The sequence below is a fragment of the Lissotriton vulgaris genome, chromosome 3_1 (assembly GCF_964263255.1).
Source record: "Lissotriton vulgaris chromosome 3_1, aLisVul1.2, whole genome shotgun sequence".
NCBI classification, from domain to species: domain Eukaryota; kingdom Metazoa; phylum Chordata; class Amphibia; order Caudata; family Salamandridae; genus Lissotriton; species Lissotriton vulgaris.
This window is the reverse complement of record NC_141689.1, coordinates 844,356,170-844,370,008: the sequence shown is the minus strand read 5'-3', so window position 1 is coordinate 844,370,008 and position 13,839 is coordinate 844,356,170. Positions and strand designations below refer to the sequence as shown.

The following is a 13,839-nucleotide window of genomic DNA, read 5'->3' as shown; positions in this document are numbered from 1 at the left end:
TCATCAGAAGCTGTAATAAGGGGCTCAAATAATGCCTTCGCAGAGGAGCCGCTCTTAGAAGCAAGTGAAGTTCTATGAGGGGAAGGTGAATGTTCTCTATTTTATTCATGGTGAGATAGAGCCAGGCTGTCTGATTTTGTAGACTGTCTTGCCGCAAACACTCTCTTAGGGAGTCAAGCATTGACTAAAGTGCAATAACTAAGTCTTGATAGCACCAACGCCCTCGCCAGTTTGAAGTGGTGTCGAACATGGAAAAACCAGAGGATCCTTCTCAATAGCATGAAGAAGGACTTTGTATTTTTCAGCAGTTTTATAATTTGCATATAAAAAGAAATTCAAATTGAACCATACTGCTAGGTTTTTAGCAGCCTGAGTTGGATGTGGGATAGCTCCTTGTTCTTTCAGTCACATAAATAGGAGACTAATATCTAATAGTTATCATACTCTAGATTTTATTCTAGCAGTCATTGAGGTGGACGTAAGTCTCCTTCCTCTAAACACATTAGGCATGTAGTATGTTAGGCATGTAGTGTTATTTTATACTGTGTACATTTAGAACTCTAGGCGGTGTTGAGATAATCTCTGAGCCAGAGCTTTCATGTAAATGCTGAAGACGAAAGGTGACAGAAGAGATTTATGTGGGCCCTGCATGACATTTGTTTAATTAGTGAGGAAGATGAACTCAATTAAATTTGTTGACTGTTATACAAAAATGATTTGAGTCACTGAAGATCATTTACAGTGATTCTGGCCATTTTCTACACATTCCAGTCTGGTGTTAGGATCCCTCCTATCATAAGCTGACATACGTCTGGAAGAATCAGAATTTCCAAGTAGGCTACATCAAGGTCTTTTCTAATAGCAGACACACCTTATTTGTTGTTTCTCCCCATTCTGAAACCTGATTTTTTTATCATAGAGAATACGTTTCTGTTTCCATGAATTCTTGCAGTTTGGTCAAATAGCTCCACTTTCCAGTTTGTTTCCTTATAAGCTTGGAGGTTGCTGGGTCCTGTGCACATTCTGAGGTTTTCATAAAGAAGTGATAATTGCTTGCTTTAAAGAAAGAATTGTGAAATATTCATTGGCTGAATGAAACTTTATAATATTAATTTACCTCCAGCCCAAGTCATGGTAGGTGCTCCGAAATTATGACAGGGTCTACAGAGATATTCAAGACTTTTAATGTACGAGCACCTTTGCAAATGTGCAGGAGACTCAATGTGGTCAAGAATAAGAAAATGGTCTCTGAATGGCAGCTGAACTTTTTTTGATGACAGATCATAACCTAAAAATCATATTTTCAAAGCACATTTAGGTCTTCCAAAGTTGGTCTGTGATCACAGGAGCCTCCTTAAGTGCCTTCTTTAAGTCACGTCTCTAGATAATTTAAACAGTTATCGATTTTGTTTTGTTGTTTGGTTGATTCCAGTTGCATAATACTCCGTTTTTGCTTTCTTTATTGATCTGTGGTAATGCCTCATAAAGGTCTTACAGTTTCATCTATTGGATTGGTTTAAAATTTCGCTTTTCTCCACCTTATTTTCCAGTTTCTAGCCCACTGTTTTCATGTTGACCATTTTCACTATGTAGTATGCTGCTGATGTGAAATGCTTAATGCTTGCAAGCATAGGGCAAAGGGAAGAACGATATTTCATAATATTTATTGAAAATCATTTATTGCACATTTCTACATATTCAAGAAATGGGATTTCTTTGTAGCTATTATGTTGCCATTTTCTTTAACCTCCATTTTTCTCTCAAATGTATTTAATTAGTTTTACCAGCAACGGCAATTAATGACAAGCATAAACAAGGACACTATAATTTAAAAAAATCCCCTCCACAAAAACTTTCCCTAGTGGGTTGGCATAGTTAAAGTCAAGGAATCTCCATAGTGTAGTGCATTCCAAAGGACATTTGCTTATTCCCTTAAAGCCTCATTATTGTAGATCTAAGTAAAGGATGGCCCTCGTACTATAGTCTGTTTCACCAGCTTCAGGGATCTTTACAGCCCAGAGAAGTTGTCAGTGCAAATAGGTACCCAACTAGAGATGCCATGGTTGTTCCTATGTGTGTCCAATATTGTGGACATGCCGTGTTACTCTTTCCATTACTAGTAGGGACCATCATTTACATGCCCATTCATGAATTGCTGGTATTACAGCTGATTTCCACTTCTGGATGATCAGCTGCATCGCCACCAGGATTATATTGGTCACAGTTCGCCAATCAGTATTGGTAAGCTATTTATACTCTGTTGGTCGCAAATTCAGTATAATTATGGAAGATTCTGGTCTTGCTGGATAGCCCAGCACACCCATCAGGTGGCTAAGAATTTCCTTTGAGAAAACTTGCAAGCGGTGGAAAGACCACCAAATATGTGTGTCACCCCCCTCTTAACTTTACCCCTAGTTATTTTATGGTATTCATTCATTAAATGCATTTATACATGGATTCCAGTACTGTTAATGAAAACAAAAGTAAAGAAGGACTACCAGACTAGCTGAATTTATTTTGAGAGATGGTTGTTGGTGTGGTGGTTGAGAAGTAGTGATAGTAATAGGGCTGTACATCTGTATAAGGTTACATAGAGTGACTGGTTGGCTAGGACGATGATTGTCTAGGGTGGTACGATCTGTTAAGACATTGAATTGAGACCAAACAAGCTTTGATGGCTTAATTTGCAAACTCATTTCAGTGAGTAGTTCTGTCTTATTGCAGGGTTTTGCTTGACTTACCCTTGACTTCCTGAGACTAGAACATATTTCATCGCAGAAAAATAAAACTTTGGGTCCATTCACTATCATTTTTCTTCCAGTAGCTGTGACTACTTCTCTAATGTTGCAGTGACCCCTACATTTCTACATCGGTTAACCAAAGATTGCTCTGTGACCATCTCTTTGTTATTCCAGGTCTCGGTGTTACATCCTGAGGATACAACATGGCTATTCATGCAACTAAAGCATTGGCCTACCTACTATGAAACACTATGGAGGATATTGACCCTGGTTCTAAGGGTGGAATCTGTCCAGTAAAGTTAAGTGAAAAGTTTAAGCGAGCAGCCATCATACTGAGATCTGCACTGAAAGTATTTCTGATTCATTTAAACAGAAGCCTCCTTGGTAAGTATTGCATCAACTCACTCTGATTTCCTGAATTTGCAGCAAATCACATCTCTCTTGTTTGCGTATAAAATTATCCAACAGTGACAAAGCAAGAAGGAAGACTTAAATATAAGCAGAATTTGTCATCCTTGATTGTTGTACATGAGTATCAATGTACACAGCATCTTGGACAAAACTATGTAATTTCCATTTATTGCTTAGCTATGAACAACTAACTTGTTGTTTCGGATCATAACAGAACCAACAAATATTTATAACATTGTTTGAAGTTCATTGTGATCACTAAATGGTAGTCTACGGCGTTCCATCATACAGTCAATGCAGACCATTACCATGAAATATTAATGCATATGCATAGTGATTATGTATTCATGGTTGTTTGGCTCTTTGGAGCAGAATGCTCCTTTAAGGACAGAAACAGGCTAATTTTAATAAAAACAGATTCTCTTTTGTAAAATCACAGACAAACTAAACTGGTTCAAAAACAAAAAACGAGGACAAAAATGTAGTACTAAAACGTTTGAAGTTCAATCCAACTATTTAAGCGTGGCTTATGGAGAGTTTCGTTTTAGGATCACTTCTGGGCCATGTCTATAAACTATCCTTAGATTATACACAGTTAAAAGGGGGATAACATTTTGGCATCTCACACATAGATTTAACGTTTCATTTTAGGACAGATACAAGTTGCATTTAAAAGAACAGATCTCAAGTTCTCTTCCGTAGTCCTCTCTCGCTGGCCAGAACAGGAAGCACATCCAGGCTCCCAGTCAGTCAATCACAACGCTGCCTTGGCGTTGTTATTGGTCTGAGCGCTGTATTTCTGGGCTCAGGCTCTGAGCAGGAGCCTGGGCTTGTTCTCCACATAGGTTTGAATGGAGCCTGCATGGAGAACATGCGAAGTGTGCAAGACTGTTTGGCCAGCCGGAGAGGGCTGGCCAAACAGTCATTGTGCACTAAGGAGGGTGCTACCACTCCTCCCATACCCCCGCTACCTCATGCAAAGCTGCGGAAGTAGGAGAAAATAAAATGATAATAACACAAGTTATTATCATTTTATTTTCCCTTCATTTCACTGCTAAAAAAGCAGTGAGGCAACGCTCCTCCGCCTTAGCAGAGGAACCGCCACTGCCTCAAGTTGAAATGATATATACGAACTAAATAAATATGGAAACACAAACGCACGGAAATAGTTGAGAATAAAACATCAGTGCAAACAAATAATATGGAATACAAATAATAATAGCTCTGGTAATCTTAAATGCACTGGCTTACACATTTCCCTAATGCCAAGCACAGAAAATCTCCATTTGTATTCATTCATTCAAAGGAGCACCAGAGGCGTTTACCTAAACATAATTAACTCCAAGTAGATTTATGACAATGTATTATTTCTTGAAACTAATTTGGGAAAAATAGGAGAGTGATCCTATTGTCTGTAAGCATAATACTCTCAAATGTAAAAACTTCATTCTAAAAAAGCATGCTGTTAATTCAAGCAGCTCCATTGGCTGCTAGGGAAAAGAGTATGGTTCATCTACTGTCGTTAAAATATTGCTCATTGTACTCAACAGTACCCTAGGCACCATATTGAACTAGTGTAGTATTTTTTAATAAGTCTACCAGCCTCTATTAATTAGAAACCAGTGTTTCGTTATAATGTGTCACTGATGTTCTCGAATACTTATTCAAAATAGTTTCACATTCGTGAAACGAATAAAAGCCCACAATTGCATACATTTTAATTACTCAAAAATGCTTTTCTTGCTCTGAAGCGACCTTGTCTTCTTCGCACATTATGAGAAGTGACTATTAATTCATTCTGTACAGTGAGACTTCCCACCACCCTCTTACCTCCGATGACTGCAGAGTCATTCCGGATAGCGTTTGAAAGGGGCTGTCCTTCGCCGATAGGCCCAGAATGATCTGCAGCAGAACAAAGGAAAAGAAAAGAAAGAAGTAAACGAGAGGCGTCTTCAGGACCCAAAACAAGATTGAAGTTTGAGATTTTCAAGGTGGATGCCAGGATAAAGGGGCTGCAGCCCGCATCACACCGCTGGTTTGAAGGACAGAAGTGTCGCTGATGGAATCTACATTAAAGATATTTTTATAATTGACCCTGTTGATACCTTTTGGTTGTTTTTAACATTTGATGTCAAGTTGATTCCAGTTGTGTCCTCGTTCTGGTTATTGGCGACTAAACATGTGTACTGTTTTCAGTTGACGTTTTTGCAGGCACTCTTACACCATGGCACAAGGGTGCCTGCATTGGAGAGAGGCAGCTTTCCTAGAGTTGGCACAGGGGGGGCACAGGAATGCACCATATTGTCATTAATATAGTGCATCTCTGCATTTTTTAAATGACGCAGCTAGGCACAGCAGATGTGCATCATTTCATTGTAAATATACCCCTGGGTGTCAAGCTCCATGGCTGTACTGGTATGCAGACACACACAAATGTCCCACTGGGGCTGAGAGAAAACACCCAGAGTATCTGGGACATTACGGGGTATATTTACAATTAAATGACGCAGTGCGGAACCGCAAGCAAATCTGCTGCACCAAGCTGCGTGATTTCAAATGTGCCGTGTTGTGCCACGTTGACAATAATGTGGCACATCCCAGTGCTCATCCCTGCGCTGGCGCTAAAAAGCTGCCTAGAGTCATCGGGCACCCTTGCGCCAAGGTACAAGCCTTCCTGCATTGCATGGATGATTGTTTATATGCTGGTACACCTTCCTGCACATAAAGAATCAATACTGGCAATTTGCTCCTTTTATGTGTGCTGCAAAATGGGGCACACATAGAAAGTGCAAAAAACGAGGAGAAATAAAAGCATTTCTCATTGCGCCACTCTAATGTCGCCTTTTGAATCGCATTAGTTTTTGGTGTTGCCTCATATTTACACATCCTTGTAAATCTGGGACAGTGTCAAAAAGCAATGGCTGCTGCATGGGTATGTCCACAGCAAAACCTTTTGCACGCCCCTTTGAGGCAGAAAACTGTGAGAAAGGGTGAGACATTTACAATGCAGCATTAAGCCACGCAAAGTGCCAGGCTTTGTAAATATGGAGCAGGGCATTGTGCCACTATAGGGTTGTACAAAGTGATGCTCCGGTGGTGCAATGCCTTTGTAAATATGCCCCTCAGTTTCTTTTTATTTCCCAAAGACAGACCCATAATTTGGGGCTCTATTTTCAGGAAAAAGCCAGGTATCCCATACTACAATGGCATGTTAAACCTGCCGCCATGAAGATGGGAGACACTTTGAGGAAGCAAACCTGTGATGCTCTAAACAACGACATTCGTTTGATACATTTATCAGAAGCAGGTAATTTGAAATTGCCCGCATATGATTCATCTAGCCTGAAAACCGTTACTTCAGAAGCACCTGTAAAACAAATTAGAAACCGTCTCTTTTTTAATAGTCTTGACGTGGTCATAACACAGAATTTGATTGTTAGCTTTGTCATTGATTAGCTGAACTGGTTAGATTTACTGTACTATCACCAGTTCTAAAAAATGTTGGCATTAGTGCTAAATTGCCATGCTGTGTTAATGAGCAAAGTTTGTGTAAAGTTTTCAAACTATGCTTCAAAGGAGTTGCCTAATAACATGAACCAGACAAAGGTATGAAATAAGACAAAACAATTTGCAACTGGTCATCTGGATCTTCCATCCGGGGATTATCGGTACACCTTCACAAAATATGAGTTTAGAATGGTACATAATGAGCAAAAGCACAGCAGGAATAGAGAAAGTACACATTATTCCTGATAGTTAAAAAAAAGTCTAGCAAGCTGGTGGTGTAACAATCGCACACAACAAACAGCCCGTACCTGCAAAGGAATGCGTGGCTTCCCCGGATGAAGCGTCGGCCCCTGCAAGGGCGCCACAGCTGGATTCAGAGACGCGTCCCCTCACAAAGACCGCCGCGGAGGTGTCATGGCGGAAGGCGGCTTTCAAAGGGAAGACTTGGTTGAACTGCACCGAGGAAAGACAGCCAACAAAGCCATGCACACTGGCTTTCACCGTCTCCTGGTCGACATCGTCATTTTCTGCTAATCAAAAGAAGCGTAGAGCAATTAATCATAGAGCAAGTGTACAAAATAAAGTGACAGCAGAATAATTGGAGAATTAACCTGCTTTCCTCAGAGTGTAATGGTGCTTCAGCAGCATATGCAGCTTTTCTGAATTCTAATATCCATTGCAGTTCATGAATAGTCGCCCATTTACATTAAATACTTCATAGATAACAATGATGAGAATAATTAGTGGCACTTTAATAGTTTATTCTCCAAAGTGCATAGTAATTAGGACAAAAGATAAAGCAGCAACTTACATAAAATACTATTTGAATCAATTATAATATTTTATTCTCTGGAGGTGAAGTGATTTGGAGCACAAAATACACCCAGCTTCTTCAGCACGAAAACTCCCTTCAGTCTTCAGACAGAAAGTACAAGCATAAATGGCATGTTTTGCATATTATTCTTTTAAACAGCCCCTTCGAACATTCTTTGAAAACAGATTTTTAAACAGTGAAATGTGAGATTCCACGTGGGATGGCATATTAAGTAAATAATTGTTTTTCTTTAGAATCAAAGATAATTTCAGGATAGTCTCATGGTGTATTGTATACATCGTTGAAATATTGGTATGTGCTTGTTCTGCACAGTTGCTAAGCATACTGTATTCCATAATCTACAATATTGTACCATTTTCAATTATACAATGGCACATTTATTTGCTTTAAAAACTAAACCTGCTTTAAAATGGCCTTAAAATTTTTTAAAGAAAGGCACTGCAGCATTAGGTGTCCTTAAGTACACACACTGGCTGCTCACGCGTTCACACGTGCACCGAGGGGACAAATAAATGGAATTATGTCTGCTAATTCTGTGAAACTTTTGAACCTGAAGAAAGCCCGTGTATATGGCAGTAGTTATTTTAAAATAAAAATAATCCATGAAGACAGGTCTGCAACAGATGATGGGCATAAAAGACCTATTGTATCGCCTCACATGATTCCTGAAGAGAAACTACCCCTGCCATGTTTAGAGATCTCTGCCTGCCAGGAAGAATTTGCTGGCAGAGACCCTTCTAGGAAGTGCCAACCAAGAAGGGTCACCTAAACCAATAGTTGCTATCAACAATCTATTTCTAAATACTCATTATAAATGGTCTCTTAATTCTGATGGGACAGGAAACAGCCGTTATAAACCAGATTATGATTTTCTCATCAGCAGGAACACCACATATCTGTTTATTTTTACACACAGATTTATACTACTGATAACATAAGAATTCTGTGTAAAAATCTGTCGAGAAAGGAAGCATTACTGGGGAATAGGTACCTCAATTACTGATTTCCTGGTAATTTCTTAGTTTTGAGTGACCATGAGGGTCTTGCTTTTAATTCCTCTAGAATAACCAGTATTCCATATTAGTAACTTGATTACTCAATTGTCTTATTTCATTATTGTAGAATCATTTTGCAGTCTACGGCATAGGGATTCTCCAGTTCCTCTTGATTCCCAGAAGCTATCTAAAGGTCTGGGGTCTGGGCCCCTCTTTTTATAATCCAAAATGCCTTGTTCTCTGTGGCAGAGAAGATCTTTGCCCTGCCAAAACCAGTTCTGTCCTCTCTGGTGAAGCTTCTTGGCAGGCTCTGAAACCAGCATTGGTGTTGGCAGACCAGGCCCATTCAGGTGTGAAAGAAATTGCCTCCCCCATGCTGAATGCAGCCCAGGTCTATTCAGCCCAGCCATGACTCAACATGGGAAGGCAGGACACACTTTAATCCCCCAATTGGCTGCCTGAACAGAATGCACATCCCCAGCCCTTGTCACTCCAAAGCCAGACAGTCAATACACAACTTTGGCATAGGCAACTGGATGGTTAGGCAAGACAATTCCTACTTTCTAAAAGAGGTATTTTCAAACACAGAATTTAAAAATCATCCTCACTAAAAGATGCATTTTAACATGCAGAGTTCAGGCATATCAAACTTTGTTTTCACCTATGGTTCCCATGGGCATGTAATGCTTATAAGATATTATAAGCGAACTCCCCATTCTATCCTATGGGGACAGACAGCCTTACAATAGTGAAAAACAAAATTGACAGTATTTCACTATCTGGACATGCCACCCACATCAGGGCATGTCCTCCCTTTCACGTACACTGCACCCTGCCTGCAGAGGTAGCTTGGGCCAACCTCAGGGGTGACTAACATGCAAGCAAAGGGAAGGTTAGGGTCCGGCAAGTGGGTGCACTTGCCAAGTCGACATGGCAGTACAAGACTGCACAAAGGCACTGCAATGGCGGGCCTGAGACATTGTTGTAAGGCTGCTTGTGTAGGTGGCATAATCAGTGCTGCAAGCCTATTAGCAGCATTTGATTTACAGGCCCTGGGCACACACAGTGCACTAAAGTAGGGCCTAACTAGTAAATGAAATATGCCAACCATGGAATCACCAATCCAGAACAACAATTTCCAAAGGGAGCAATTGCACTTTGGCCCTGAGCAGCAGTGGCAAAGTGATCAAAGCATTTAGACCAGCAAAACGAAGTCCAACTCAGGAGGCAAAGGCAAAAATATAGGGGAATCCCACAGCAATGATGCTAGGTCTAACATGGCCCCTAATCCTTTACAGCCTCTTCTATGCATATGCCTTTTAGAGGGGCTAATTAGGGTCTTGGACAAAATAATATCCCATGCAGCAATCGTTTCTGACAGTTTCTGACAGTTTTTTGCATAATAAACCATGGTCCCTACTCAAATTCATTAAGGAGACAATTACTACCAACACACAAATATTACTAACTGACAGTGTTAGATATCAAGTCAAATAACTGAATAGTCGGGGAGGTTGGGATTTTTGATCAAGGGCATGGCCATGGTCAGATGCCCCACATTCATAGCAACGAAGATGCCAGCCTACAATGAGAACACATGAGAAGAGAACTCCTCATATAGAAAACATGTTAGAAATTATTATGATGAGCCAGTCTTTTTCCAATATTTTTAGGCGTTGGACCTTTTATAAATGCTATAAATGCTATTGCTTAAAAAAAGAGGACCGTCAAGTAAACCAATAATGGAAAGAATTAGTCAAGAATTAGTCAAATAAGTATTAATGTTTAATTGAATTTTTTTCAAGAACAAATATAAATATAACTACCACCCCAACACCCACACCCTCAGTGATCAAACACAATAAACAAAGCAATCACCAATGTCACTACCTTCTCAAAACACCCCACCCACTAAAACTTACAAACAAGTACCATAGAAAAGAACCCAAGAAACGGCCTGGAGGAATTTTAAAATATCCATCTTAATAACAAAGCCTAGTTCTAATTTCTTTGTGGACCTTTGGCAAGGTAACTGGATACTCCAACTCTCTAAATAGGAAAAGTATTATGAGTGTGGGTTTAGGAGGGTTGTAGCGGGCTTCTGTGGGGTTGAGGTGGACTGATGTTTCTCTTTAGGCTGCAGTTGTGGCGTTTGGGGTACTTGGCCGTTGATGGCTGGTGTCCTTTGGAGGTGGTTGTAGCTGCTCCTGCATCATCCTCCTTCTCCATTGCCTCATCTCCCTCTCATTTCTAGTCATCTGGTAGTCACCATAATTGCCTTGACATCTTCCAGCTGCAGGAACTATCTCTAGCCCTGCTCTGCACCATGATGATTCCGCCTCCTCATCCTTAATAGAGGAATCAGGATGTGATGTTCCTAGTTTGAGAACAAAATTAGACATTGAATTGCAATAGCCACTGAAAAAAACATGTATTTGTATCATCAGACAATATTGAGCACTCTTATGTACAGGGACACTTAAATTATGTGATTCATTGCAATTACAACCTTCTGCAACTAATTACTGTTTACCATATTCACCTTAAATGACTCCACCGCCATCTGCTTAATTAAATAGAAAAGTGTCAAGGTTAAAATGGCAGACACAACCGATAAGTGGGTATTGCACAGTATCACACACTTTAATAAGTTAAATAAGCAGTCACCTTTCAGTTGCTGGTGAGTTGTCCTAATGGCACTGGACGGAGTGATGAGGTAATATTTTTGCCAGTGAAGCATTAAAATGTGTTAAAATGACCTAATAGAAAAAGTAAAGATGAAAAAAGGACATAAGAAATTATGAAGAATAAAAAGAAAGGAATGCTAAAGGAAATAAAAGGAGGTGTATATGGTTAGCATAAGCCGAAAGAGATAAAAAATTGGTAAGGTAAGAAAAAGGAAATACTACTGAAAATGTTGATAAATGTGTTAGAAGGAGTTACCGTACAAAAAAGAATTTAATTTAGCACTGATATTCAAGGCCCAACAGATAAACAAATGTGGTTCGGTAATTTTTACACACCCTTCCTCCACACAGTCTTATGTATATGATGAATGGTTCTATACATCCCAATCCTACAAAGACAAATCCTCTTCTACCACCCTTCATGCTTTTTTTCAATATCCACCTTGGATTTCTCACTTCCACTGAACTTGGTTAAAAATGTCAACTCTTTACTGCCTAATTTTATATTGATATTTTTTAAACCATGACACTTTTGCAGTTATGACAATTTGAAAATAAAAATATTGCTAAGGGGTCGATCACGATGCTGATTGGGAAGCATTCAGACCAAATTGGTCTCAGAATGGCTCCTGACAAAATCAGATCAAGGGAGTCCGACTGACCGAATCCGATGCTTCCAGATATGATTTGGTCGGACTCCTTTTGACTTCAATGGGAGCCTGTGTTCCGACCAAATATACATGCTCCCATTGAAGAAAGGGGTTGGTGGGAAAAATCGTGCACCCTGTGGCTGGCTCCCCCCTTGGTGCCTGCCATACTGTGCATGGCCTGAAAGGGGGTCACTTTGGTACCACACAGGCCCCATACAGAAGACTCCAGGTGAAGGAGGGCCTCCTACGGGCCCCTAAAGTCAGATTCTGACAGCCGATCCAAGTCAGAACAACGGAAAGGCTGTCCAAATCTGACATCGTAATTGCTCGGTCGGAAAACGGGGTCTGGTGTATGAGCAGCTCTGAACGACTTGCTCTCCAAATGCCATCTGGAACCAACTCGGTAAGTCCGAACGCTTTCCGAACATTGAAATCAGTCATTCGGAAACCTTTCAGAATCAGTCGGAAAGACAGATTCTGAATCGGATTTGGAAGACATGAATCCGATTCAGAGCCTTTCTGAACGACATCATAATCGACCCCTAAGTTGTAAAGAGTGTGGCTTAAGGACTTCATTTGCAGAGCCATGTAATATAAAGAAGAAAAAAAAGGTTAAATATTTGTAAAATCTACAGAGGAACAATTAACCATGCTGTGCACACCAGCAGGCATACCTACAGCATAGGGCTCTTTCCTCTAGTGTCAATGCTGGGGCTTGGGCTGCACTGACACTGACGCTGGCCTATGGTCATTCTGAAAGGACATAAGAAAAAGAGGATGCACAGTAGTAGTATCAAGTGCAGGAAACACATGTAAAAATTAACAGTCAAACAGATCTATTGCTTCATAATACTACCTGCTCCAATCCCTTTTCCTAATCCTAACAAGAGTTTCTTGACCTACAATTATGTACAAATATTGTTCCTGCTCCCTACCTTCATACATTGTCACTATCATAACATTAAAGGTACTCCCAAAGACATAAAGTAGCACCTCATGAAGATGGAGCATCTATGCAGGGGCAGAGGAGCCACCGATCGCCCATACACCTACAACCATGGAGCTCTTTCTTTTTTTCCTTCCACTTGCTGCCTATCAATCAAAATCAAGTTATAGCTCAAGTCAAGGTTCAATGTTGCTGCCCATGAAGACCCTCTGTTTCACCAAGTCAAAATATTTGTGTATATGATATAGTATAATATAATATATAATACCTGTCATGACATGGAGTCTGCTCCTGCCAACCGCCCTCCTGACACTTTAGTGTGGCCTAGCCCTACTCATGAAACTGAACTGCCAGACCCACGGCTGATAGTAACACTCCTATTCACATTACAAGACTAGATTCCACCGTCATGCTATCCTCCCTCAGGAACTTCATGATTGTAGAGAGGTGCACCAACCTTCATCAGCTGCAATCTATTTTTTGGAGACCTGGGTGAGACATGGGAAGATTGGGGTAGTAAGTGTTTTCCTTTACGATCCTACAATCAAGAAGAATACCTTTTAAAGTTGATTGTTGTGACAGAACAGACATAAATATCTGGCTTTACCAGTATTTATTACTACAGTATTTAGTTACAATAATTAAAAATGTTATTGACCTCTTTCCACCTCAATACATAATTATACCAGCATGTCCTGTTTTTGGCTAACAACATCAGCCCAGCGGTGCTGCTGCTGCCTCTGGGAACACCTGAAATTAGATCAGCAGTTCATACAGTGCTGAAATCACCCTCAGTAAAGGAGGTGGTGTCTTAGCATAAAAAGAAATAAATGCTGCAACATCATTCTTTGACAAATTTTTACATGTAACCTGGGTAGGAAAGGGACTTGTCTTCTTTATCTTCTCTAATGATGATCCTGGATCAGAGTTGACAAAAAATACTAACCTAACAGTAAAAATTAAATCTGAAAAAATAATACAACACCAGGACAGAAAGTAAAAGTAATTAAAACCAGGAGAAAGAAAAAAGTGTGAATCTTTAGTGGAATGTTCATGATAGGATTCAT

The 13,839-nt window shown here is 40.1% G+C and overlaps 1 protein-coding gene across 1 annotated transcript in view; it reads right to left on the bottom strand.

Moving 5' to 3' along the window:
* The window catches only part of CNTNAP4 (contactin associated protein family member 4), a 1,879,337-nt gene that overhangs the window by 19,921 nt on the left and 1,845,577 nt on the right, over nucleotides 1-13,839 (bottom strand). Inside the window, exons 22-23 of the mRNA XM_086961154.1 lie at nucleotides 6,968-7,189; nucleotides 4,983-5,054 (exon numbers count right to left, since the gene is read on the bottom strand). Coding sequence (XP_086817280.1) covers nucleotides 4,983-5,054; nucleotides 6,968-7,189 — 294 coding nt within the window. The remainder of the gene's footprint in view (nucleotides 1-4,982; nucleotides 5,055-6,967; nucleotides 7,190-13,839) is intronic.